We start from the raw sequence: 10,461 nt of genomic DNA, 5'->3' as shown, positions 1-10,461 counted from the left end.
GAGTGCGGGGAGTGCAGCCCCTGTAGGGCTGCAAGCAAAGAAACCCATTAGCAGGGAATCCAAATCCCCCCTCAAAGGGCAGGAAACCCCCTGCTCCCAGCTGGCCTGGCTGCTGCCTCACGCCAGGGAGGGCTGCCTGCATGCCCAGGGTGTGCTGAGAGGGGGTAGGACGAGCGGGAGGCTGTCCTGTGCCATCAGAGTGATGGGACAAGTGTGACAGTCCGTGGTGATTGGGGATGGGGTGGCTGCACACGGGGACAGGGACGGGGACAGGGACAGGGACAGGGAGATGCTTTGGTCCTCTGCCCCACGTGCTCCTGCTCGCTTTTCCATCTCACTTCTAAAGCAGAGGAGTGGAATGAACCAGTGGTGCCTGTGTGGCCGTCCCTTTGCCATCGATGTCCCCCCCAGCCCCAAGCTTGCCTTCCCCACGGCCCAGGGCAAGCCCGAGCTGCAGCTGCCAAGAGAAAAACCCACCAAAATTCCGGAGGGTCCTTCCCAGGTGGGGAGCGCATCCTGGCCCATCCAAATCGTTCATTTTGGTGCAGCCCTTTGCAGCATCTCAGCGCAGATTGGGGGTGGCTGGGCGAGGAAAAGCCCCTCCAAGCCTTGCCCCTGCCAGCCCCCAGCACATCTCACGAGGAGCAGAGCGTGGCAGTCCCAGGCTCTGCTAATGAGGGCTCCTAGCTAAACCCCAGGGGCTGGGGGTGGTGCATTTTTGGATGTAATTGTTCACTGCCCAAGGGTCAGAACAAATCGCAAGGTGATCCGTATTGATTTATAAGCATGTTTATTTTTACCAGCCTGGCGTGTTCCCCTCCTGGCTGGCAGCAGGGATGCGTCCTCCCCTCCCCACCTGGGAAGCAGCAGTGTTCTCTCTGGCAGGGACGAGCCAACGAGAGAACTTTGCTGTGGGCTGGCAGGATCCCTGCAGCTCCCCCGGGGCCTCATCCAGCAAGGGGCTGAGCTGCAGGGCTGCTCTGGGCGTGCAGCAGCGTTGGGTTTGCAGCAGAGGCTCTCACAAACCCTCGTGCAAAGGGGCAGGGAGGCAGTGAGGGCTTTCCAACACCCCCACGGCCACAGGTCCGCCGGGGCTCTGGCCCCATGGTGCAGGCACGGGGCAGAATTTGGCGTGGGCTGTGGGCTTCTTGGGACAACTCCGAACGTTTCCCTGCACATTTTCTTCCCCCTCAAGCCTTAGAAATCCAAGGAGAGGAGATTTCTCCCTTTCCCCTGCCTTGCAGCCCCGCTCTGGAGCATCCATGGAGCACTGCCAGGAGGTGCTGGGCTGGTCCCCACCAGTGACAGGGCCAAGGGGTTTCCATCCCATCCACCTGCTGACAAAAAGCGCCCAACAGACAAGAGTTTTGAGCCATTTTGTGCAGAAATCACAGTCCCTCTTAGCTGCTCACCTTGTGCCCAGTGAAGTAAAACTCCCACTTGCCTCCGGAGTGCTCAGAAATGGCAGAGTCAGCAAGCCTGGAATTTCTGTGGAAACAAAAAGAGGGGCCGGTGTGCTTTCGCCCCATGTCGTGTTTTATGTTGCATTTTATATGTTTTGTGTGAGTGGGGCTTTTTATGCAATACTTTTTTCCCTCCTGGTGCCTGGGGGTCCCTCTGGGCTTCCTTGGGGCACAGGGTCCCTTGGGAACCTGGGACATGCAGGCAGAGCTCTGCTGGTTTCCAGTGGCTGGAGGGGTTCTGGTTATTTGCAAAGGGGGGGCTGCAAGCCTGCCACCCCCCCAAGGCGATTTTGAGGTGATCATGGCCAGGTGACATCCCCGCCAGGCCACCTGGGTGCCACCCTGGGAGGTAAGGGAGCTGCCACAGTGGTGGGAGAGGCTCTGATGTCCCCTCCCCTTCCACACCTGGTTGAGGACCCCACCTCTGCCATCCTGCCTTGCAGTGGGAAACTGAGGCAGGGAGCGGTGCTGTGGGGCCAGGAGCTGTGCCCCGCTGACGTGGGGGTCACCTGGCCACCACCAAGCCCTGGCAGCGTTTGCACAGACGCCCAAGTGGTGACTTTTTGGGTCGGTGGGGAAAGGGGCAGGGTCCCCACAGGGTCCCCCACCCTGGTCCTAGCCTGCCACAGCCCAGAGAGTCCCCATCCCCGCAGTGTCCCCGAGCCCAGGGACAGCCAGGCCCTGCCACCTCGCTGCCTGGCACAAAGTGGGGCATTGAGGGACACAGCAGGGCTTTGTCCACCCTGTGCCTGCCGGGAAGGGGCCGGTTGCCCTCTGCAGGCTCCCTGGGCCCTGTGCTGCCTCCACAGCTGCAGGGGGACGGGGGCACTCATGGAAACTGAGGCACCCACGGGATATGGGGCACCCTGAGGCCATGGGAAGTGTCCCCAGCAGAATGTCATTGTCCCATGGGGGTCACAGGGCTGGGCCCCAGCAGAATGCCATTGTCCCATGGGGGTCACAGGGCTGGGACCCACCAGTGTCCCCAGCAGAATGCCATTGTCTCATGGGGGTCACAGGGCTGGGACCCACGAGTGTCCCCAGCAGAATGCCATTGTCCCATGGGGGTCACAGGGCTGGGACCCACGAGTGTCCCCAGCAGAATGCCACTGTCCCATGGGGGTCACAGGGCTGGGACCACGAGTGTCCCCAGCAGAATGTCATTGTCCCATGGGGGTCACCGGGCTGGGACCACGAGTGTCCCCAGTAGAATGTCATTGTCCCATGGGGTCACAGGGCTGGGACCACGAGTGTCCCCAGCAGAATGTCATTGTCCCATGGGGGTCACAGGGCTGGGGAGAGCAGCTGCAAGGTTGCCATCAAAAGGGAGAACGCCTCCAGTTTGGAGCCCCCCCAAGCTGAAAGCAGGTCCCTGGGATGGGGAGCTATCCCTGCTGCCAGATGCTGAGAACCAAGGAGGTGACAGTGGCACACCCCTGCTGTCCCACAGGGCCAGAATCCCACGCTGCCTCGGTGGGCAGCTTGGACAAACACAGCCTGGTGGGCCCGGGGGATGTCCCCAGAGGCACCAGTGAGGGGGGACAACCCCTTCCCGTGCCCCCAGACTGCTCTCTTACCCGTGCAAAAGCCTTTTTACCCCAAGAGCGCTGAGCGGGGCGTTGGGCAGCGCTGCCCAGGCTGCCCGGGCACCCCGGAGCTGGCAGCCAAGGGGTGCTGGGGGGGCCGGGGAGGGCGGGCCGCTGCCTTTAAGGGGGGTGGCTGTCACTCAGAGAGCCCTTTTCTTTGCTGGAGGGCCGGACTGGCACCCAGAGGGGGAAATCCAGGGCGTGGGACCGCCTGGCAGGGGAGGGCTCCACACGCAGCACCCAAGAGCAGAGCGGGCGGTCGGGGCGCTTGACCAAGTCCGGCACCATGGGTGAGTATGAGGGGGGGCTGGGGGGCACCTGGGGACCTTATCCCACTGAAACTGGCACTGCTGAGGTCCTGGTGACCCCGCTGTGCCCGTGCCGGCCGAGGGAGGATGGCATGGCATGGCATGGCATGGCATGGCATGGCATGGCATGGCATGGCATGGCATGGCATGGGTGATGTTTTCTTTCCCGGGGCAGATTTCTGTCCCCGTGCGCTCCGTGTGCTGTCTGTGGGGGCAGGTGCCGTCCCCACAGCCTGTCCCCACGTGGACTGGAGAGATGAGAGCTCCTGCCTGGGGCTGGCAGGAGCTGCTGGGTCCCGGCAGGGCGCTGAGCCTGTCACAGCCCGTGCCACTTGAGTGCCAGCAGCTTTGGGGAAACGGAGCGACACCTCGTGCCTCAGTTTCCCTACTGATACAGCAGAGCTCATACTCACCCCCTGGGGTATGGGGGCTGCTTGGTTCCTGGGGGTGCCGCTGGCCCCCTGCCTCCTCCTCCTGTCCGCAGCATGTTGTTTGGTGCTGGCAGCAGCCGAGCCTGGCTACAAGGCTCAGGATTGTGTGGCACAAGGGCTCTTTCTTCCCTCCTTCCCCCTCCCCTCTCCACTGCAGCGCAGGGGCTGCGGCAGGGATCCTGCCAGGCCCTGCTGCACCCCGGCACTCGCAGTAGTGCCCTGGGAAGGGAGCTGTTCACCGCCCCAGAGCGGGCACCTCTCCCACGTGGCCAAAAATAAAACCACAAGTTCGCTCCCCGTGGGTCCCGGCGAGGTCGGGAGCAGCGCTGGCCAGGATGAGCGAGGCCCCCCCGGATCTGCTGCGTCCAAGGCAAACAAGAGGGAGGGGTCCCAGCCCTCCCCTGTAGCGCTGCCTTTGTTCCCTGTTTGCTCTTGGCGTGGGGCAGGCGCTGGGGTGGCAGTGCCAGGACAATTCCCCCATTGTCCTCGGTGCCACCGCGCAACCTCGCTCCCGCTGGGGAGGGGAGAACTGCCCAGGACCCCGCGGCTCTCTCGTCCTCTTGGGGAGGAGATGAGCGCCGTGGGGTTTGTGGAGGGGGCGCGGGTTCGGCGTGGGTGCCTTTTTGGCGCCCGAGGCAGAAATTCTATGCCCAGATGGGATGTGCCCAGGCAGAGGGGCACCAGGGCCCAGGTCTAGGGGCAGGGGATCAGCTTCCCTCTGTGCAGGTGTCACAGCTTAGCTGGAGACCAACGCTGGTGGGTGCCAACCCGCCTGGCTGGCTGCCCCCACAGCAGGCAGGACAGCAGCTACCTGGGCACCTCCCAGCCCAGCCCAGTGAGAAACTGAGCCAGTGCTCCTGCACCTCAGAGCCCTGACGTGCAGGAGGAGCAGGTGCCCATGGCCTCGCTGCTGAAAAAAATCCAGCGTTTAGGCGCCGCACGCAGCACGCTGCCGCGTGTCCTTGCTTTCCCTGCCCACACACGGGTCCTGGAGGACTAAACCTCTTACACAAGGGCTGTCGTTTATGGCTCCTTCCTACAAGCACATCTGTAAAGGGGCAGCTGCAGCCCGAGCTGCCTGCGGGGTGCCAGGCAAGGCACGGGTGCCACCTGGAAGTCCGGGTGCTGGCTCCTGCTGTGCTGGCCCAAGCAGGGCCACCTTGCTGGATCTTCCCTGGGGTTTGTCGCTGTGGAGGTGCTGGGTTCCCCTCCGTCTTCCATGACAAAATAGAACTGCGGGCAGCTGTCGCGGCTGTGGTGGCAGCGGGGAGCCCATTAGCAGCTCCTCCCCATTAGCAGCTCGTTTGCCAGGTCCCACTGGCATCACGCTCCATCGAGCTCTATTTCCGTCTGTTTGTCACGGGTCAGCGCGGCTGGCTCGCCTCAGCTCCTCACAGCCCCTGTGCCCCACACTGCCACCATCCCTGGGCACCCTTGGGTGGGCTCCTGAGCTGCTTAGAGAGCTCTCAGGGGAGCTGCTGGGTTTGGCTCTGCAGCACTTTTCTGGGCTTTTCCTTCAACCTGTTTCCCTCCTCCTGCCAGGCACCTTTCTCCCACCGGGTGCTCCTGAGCAGTCCTTGTCCTGGCAGTCCCGTCCCACCTCTCTTTTCTCCACAGGTTTACTCGAGTGCTGTGCCAGATGTCTCATCGGGGCACCCTTTGCTTCCTTGGTTGCCACCGGCCTGTGCTTCTTTGGGGTAGCGCTGTTTTGTGGCTGTGGGCACGAAGCCCTCACAGGCACCGAGCAGCTCATCGAGACCTACTTCTCCAAAAACTACCAGGACTATGAGTTTCTCATGGATGTGTAAGTACCCTGCTGCAGAGCACCCACCTTGCACCCCTCACAGCTTCGTCCTGCTCTGTGCCAGGCTCTCACCAGGAAGACCCCAAGTTGCTTTTTCCCGTGGCTCCACGGCAGGGTCCAAGTTGGCCGCTTGTTTTCATTTCAGTTTTTATCCGACCCCTGCTAGGTAGAGCTGCACCTCTGCACTGGGTAGGTATGGGGGATGTGGGGGAGCCGTGGCAGCCTCGCTCATCACAGCTTTGTTCATCTTGTGGCTTCACCCTCCGTTTCGGTCCCTTCGGGGCAGCGTGGGGAGGGAAAGTGGCAGCAGCCAGGCTGCCACACACGGGGCTGAGCTCTCCAGCACCCCTGCCCGCTCCTCTCCTCCCGCAGCATCCACGGCTTTCAGTACTTCATCTATGGCACAGCTGCCTTCTTCTTCCTCTACGGAGCCCTGCTGTTGGCCGAAGGCTTCTACACCACCGGCGCCGTCCGGCAAATCTTTGGGGACTACAGGACCACCATCTGCGGCAAGGGCCTCAGCGCAACGGTAACTGGGGGCCCGAAAGGGAGGGGAGCGCGAGGCCCCCAGCGAGCTCACTCGTGGCAGCGGGTGTGTCATTGTTTGGGAAAGTGGCTAGGACATCCTGACAAGGTGATCTTAACCGGGGTTTGGCACCCCTTCGCGCGCCCCAGCGGGTTCGCCACGCTCGGTGTGGCCAAAGGGCAGGAGGCTGCGGCCGCCCGGGTTCTGGGATATCCCGAAGGGAAGCACAGCCCTGCCGTCCTCCCCCAGGCCTGCCGTGTTTGCTGGGGAACAAAGCAGCCCAAATGGTTTAGTAAAAGTGCTTCGTGTCCGAACGTACGCAGGGAGAATCAGAGCATCCCTGCAGTGCTGGCGGCTCAAGGCTCTGTGGCACCCGGTACCCCCGGGCTCGTCCATTCCGCTGGGCTTGGGAACCACGACAAAGTGCTGGCAGAGGGATCCTGTGGCCTGGGGGAACGGGGTGGGGCACGGCTGTGGTTCCCTCGGGGGCTGGTTGGGGTGGCACCATGGAGGGAGGGCAGGAGAACCACGCTGACACGCCACGGCGGCTTTTGCAGCTGCCCTCCCGCAGAGACCAAACCCTGCCTGGCCGTGGCCACGGTTACCCCTGTCCAAACGCGGCAGCCGTCCTGCTGCTGCCGGTCACCCCCATGCTCACACTGCCGGGCGTGAATCTGGGACTGGCACTGCTCCTGTGAGCTGCAGGAGCCCCCAGCTCGGGCTGCTGTCCCGTGCTGCCCGCCTGGGGACACGCTGGGTCCGGCAGGCGGTGCGGAGCCGGGTGCAGGCAGCGCCGCAGTCCCCCACCTGCCCCACGCCCTCCCCTGCCTGGGGAACCTCGCGCTCCCCTGTCCGTGTCCTCGGCCACTTGGTAACCGCGGCTCTGCCCGGGTTTGTCCTGCCCCTTGCAGTTTGTGGGCATTACCTACGTCCTGACCATCGTCTGGCTCCTGGTGTTCGCCTGCTCCGCCGTGCCTGTCTACATCTATTTTAACACCTGGACCACCTGCCAGTCCATTGCCAACCCCACCAAGACCTCGGCCAGCATTGGCACCCTGTGTGCGGACGCCAGGATGTACGGTGGGTGCCGGGTTCACCCCCCAGGAGCCACAGCTCAGGGCAGAGGGGAGGGGATGGAGGGCAGGGCCCGGGCACCTTGGGTGGGATGAAGCAGGGCAAGTGCTGAAGAGCCCTGAAATGCTGGGGGTTTTGTGACGGGTGGCTGCAGGAAGCTGAGCAAGGAAGTCGGCTGTCAGCCATGCCCCGCTCACCTGGCTCTCATCTCCACAGGTGTCCTGCCCTGGAATGCTTTCCCTGGCAAGGTGTGTGGCTCCAACCTGCTGTCCATCTGCAAGACCAGCGAGGTGAGTAGCTCCTGCCGCCTCACGTGGGCTCCCCTCAGTGGGACACCTCGGCTCTGGCCTCCCCAGGCAGCACACGGGACCCTGTGAGCTCACGCTCCTCTTGCCTTGCAGTTCCAGATGACTTTCCACCTCTTCATCGCAGCCTTCGTGGGGGCAGCTGCCACGCTGGTCTCACTGGTGAGTCAGTGCTCCCCCTGCCCAGCCGTTCTTCTCCGCCTGGCAAAGATGTGGGGGAAAAGGACAGCGAAGGTGGTGGGCATGGATGGGACAGAGCCTGTGCTCGTGTCATTTTCTGGCACGTAAGTGCAGAGGGTGAACCCAGGCCGTAAGGTGGAGGTGGCTGCAGGAGGGGCTCTGGAGAGGCTTTAGGAGACCGCCAGGGACAGGTCCTGCTGCCCACGCCCCGAGTCCCTTGCCTTTCCCCAGCTCTCCTCTTGCTTTACACCAGCGACGCGGCGCTGCGGCGTCCCGACGGTGCAGCGGGGCTGTGGGGCTCTGTTGGGGTGTGGGGCCGGGGGCTGCCCCCTCACTGGCTCTTTTCCTGCCCACAGCTCACCTTCATCATCGCCGCCACCTACAACTTCGCAGTCCTCAGGCTGATGGGCCGAGGCACCAAGTTCTAGCCCGCGCGGCGGAGCCCAGCCAGACCAAACGCCCTCCTTTTGTCTAACCCCGAGGCTTTAACACTGCAGCCGCCTGACACCAGGTCTCCTGCGTTAACTCTGCCTTCGCTGATGACTCCCCTCCTCTTCCTCCCTCGCATCCATCGTGCTGAGCGTGACCAGGAAGGAGAGCTTCCCACCGATGGACGCCTCTTCATGCACTTTTCTCTCGTTGCTCATCCGTAACCGGTTCGCTCTTGAGCCTAGCCCATCAGAACCAGCCAGAGAAGAGGAGGGACTCATTCCAGCGTCCCAATGTTGCCTAGGGATGAGCAAAGGCCTTCGAGCTCCTGGGAGGAAGAAATCCATGTAGGTTGCTCCGTGAGTAGCAGGAGGCTGCCTAGAGAGAAAAGGAAGTTGGCCCAGTCCTGGTACCATTGCTAGAGACTCTCCTGGAGCTGTCTGCTGTCACCACCCATGGATGGAGACTAAGAGAAGGGTTTTTTTTTTCCCTTAGCAGAGAAAGATGAGTTTAACCTAAATCACCTGCTGCAGCCACGGCAAAGGGAGTTCAGTGCAAGGATCTTCCCAGTGTGGAGAAGAGAGTGCTGGATCCCAATGCTGATAAAGCCCTAACCCAGCTGCCCCTATTAAAGCCTAAAGGAGTTTGGTGTCTCTGTAGACAAAGGGGAACTCTTGGCTTTACCCTCCAGGCAGCAGAGAGGCAGCAAATAGGTTTGACTGAGGAGGGGACACCTCTGCACCGAGGCCTGGGAGCGTAAAGCCAGAGCCATCCCTCCGTAGGCAGGGGATAACCCTCGGGACCGCGTGCCTTGCCTGCCCTGCCAGTGCCCTTCACAATGGTGCTCTTCTCTGGGGTGACGTCTGCTTCTCTAACCGCCGGAGAGCTCGGCTCGCTTCTCCCCCTTGTCAAGTGTAACTGCCCCTCCTCCTGTCCCCCTCGTCCCCTCACTTTTTTTCCTGCAGGTCAGGACAGCTGTCTTGTGCCTGCCGGGGTGGGAGGGACTGGCGGCGTCTCGCTTCCAGGTGAAACCCATGAAGGAATTGAGGAGGGGAGGAAAGGTGGCGGTTTGGGGGTCACAGGGTGCAAACACAGGCGACCCAGATCCTTTCTGGTGCCAGTCTTTTCCCATGGAGAGGGGTAGGGGGGCTCGGGGCTGGGCGGAGACCTCTCCTCCGTGACTGTTCTCCAGTGGAGGAAAGCCCTCTGGCTGGGAAGCATGGGTCCAGCCAGACCTGCAGAAGCGCTGTTTCCAGTCCTCCCTGACAACTGGTGATTTGTTTTGCTCTCCCTGCCTCCCTCCTTAACGCTAATCTTTGTGTTTATTTATTGGAGAAACTACTTTCAGTGGCAGACTGTAGCTCCATCTTGCATGGATTTCTTTTTTTTTTTTTTTTTTTCTTTTTCTTTTTCATGTCTGTATTATTGTTATATGTATTTTTAAGTGCTGGTTTCAGCAGGGGCAAGGATAAGGAGGCAGATCTGCTGAGCAGTGCATTTGAAGGATCCTTGCCGCCGGGAATGCTGAAATAGGTTGGCCAGGCTACCAACGCACACGGGATGGGGAGGGGGGAGATGCCAGGAGGGGTGGCAGGGTTGGGAGAAACCAGTCAAGATCTGGAAATTCACATCAATGCTATCCCTCTTGGGGGTTTGCTGGGGGTTTTTTTCATACCCACTTAACAAAAAATAACCAGGTCCTCCTTCCCACCTTTGTCCCCAGACCCCACACACGCGCACACACACACACACACACACACACACACACAAGCAAAAAAGAGTTAATCAACTGAAAGTGTTTCCCTCACTTCTGATCTAGAATTTCAACTTGTTAACCAGCAATAAAAAGGAGCAAGTTTTTAGAGACTTATCTTACAAGACGTTATTTTATAAAAATTAAAGAAAATACATTAAAATTAAGAACATTCTGAACAAGATGTACGTCTGCCTGTCCATTTGTTGAGCTTTCCCACCTCCCACCCCCGACAAGAAAAAAAAAAAGGGGGAGGCTCTCCAGGGAAAGGGGAGCTGCAGAGGAGAAGGTCTCAGAGGAGCAGCACTTGCTGTGACCCGTGTGTGGGCCAGCAGCCCCTGCAGGGCTCTGCCCACTCCAGCCACGAGGTTCATAACTCTGACTTTAAAATCATTGTTCCCAGCTTGGAGGGGCCCTTAAAACCTCTTATTTGTGCTCCAGCCACCCTGAGGAAAGCCGGGGTCTTGTAGCAGCTGCTTGCTTGTGTTCGGTGGTGCTGCTGCCCTTTTAACACTCTGCCCACGTGCGGACAGCCTCTGCTGTGTCTGGTCATGTAGCACAACAAAACCACAACAAAACTAACAGGACAGCACCAGCCAAGC

General features: G+C 60.9%; 1 protein-coding gene across 2 annotated transcripts; it reads left to right on the top strand.

Moving 5' to 3' along the window:
• The first annotated feature begins 3,204 nt into the window (after positions 1-3,204).
• PLP1 (proteolipid protein 1) lies at positions 3,205-10,043 on the top strand. Of its 2 annotated transcripts, none has more exons than XM_040083920.2 (7): positions 3,205-3,339; positions 5,406-5,592; positions 5,965-6,226; positions 7,030-7,198; positions 7,409-7,482; positions 7,594-7,659; positions 8,034-10,043. In XM_040083920.2, exons 1-7 carry the CDS (start codon positions 3,336-3,338, stop codon positions 8,103-8,105), a joined length of 834 nt encoding a protein of 277 aa, XP_039939854.1. In that variant the 5' UTR covers positions 3,205-3,335; the 3' UTR covers positions 8,106-10,043. The 2 variants fall into 2 exon arrangements, with proteins under 2 accessions (XP_039939854.1, XP_039939855.1); XM_040083921.2 differs by having other exon boundaries at positions 3,213-3,339; positions 5,965-6,121.
• Positions 10,044-10,461: the final 418 nt, after the last annotated feature.

Source organism: Hirundo rustica, chromosome 21, assembly GCF_015227805.2.
Source record: "Hirundo rustica isolate bHirRus1 chromosome 21, bHirRus1.pri.v3, whole genome shotgun sequence".
Lineage (NCBI taxonomy): Eukaryota > Metazoa > Chordata > Aves > Passeriformes > Hirundinidae > Hirundo > Hirundo rustica.
The sequence above is the reverse complement of the archived record's forward strand: the minus strand, read 5'-3'. Positions and strand labels throughout refer to the sequence as shown.

What these genes read in the sequence shown, in the direction of transcription:
- PLP1 (XM_040083920.2), top strand. An exon ending in GGCTAGGACATCCTGACAAG is followed by an intron (nt 6,227 to 7,029) that starts GTGATCTTAACC and finishes TGCCCCTTGCAG; the next exon opens with TTTGTGGGCATTACCTACGT. An exon ending in CTGCCACGCTGGTCTCACTG is followed by an intron (nt 7,660 to 8,033) that starts GTGAGTCAGTGC and finishes TCCTGCCCACAG; the next exon opens with CTCACCTTCATCATCGCCGC.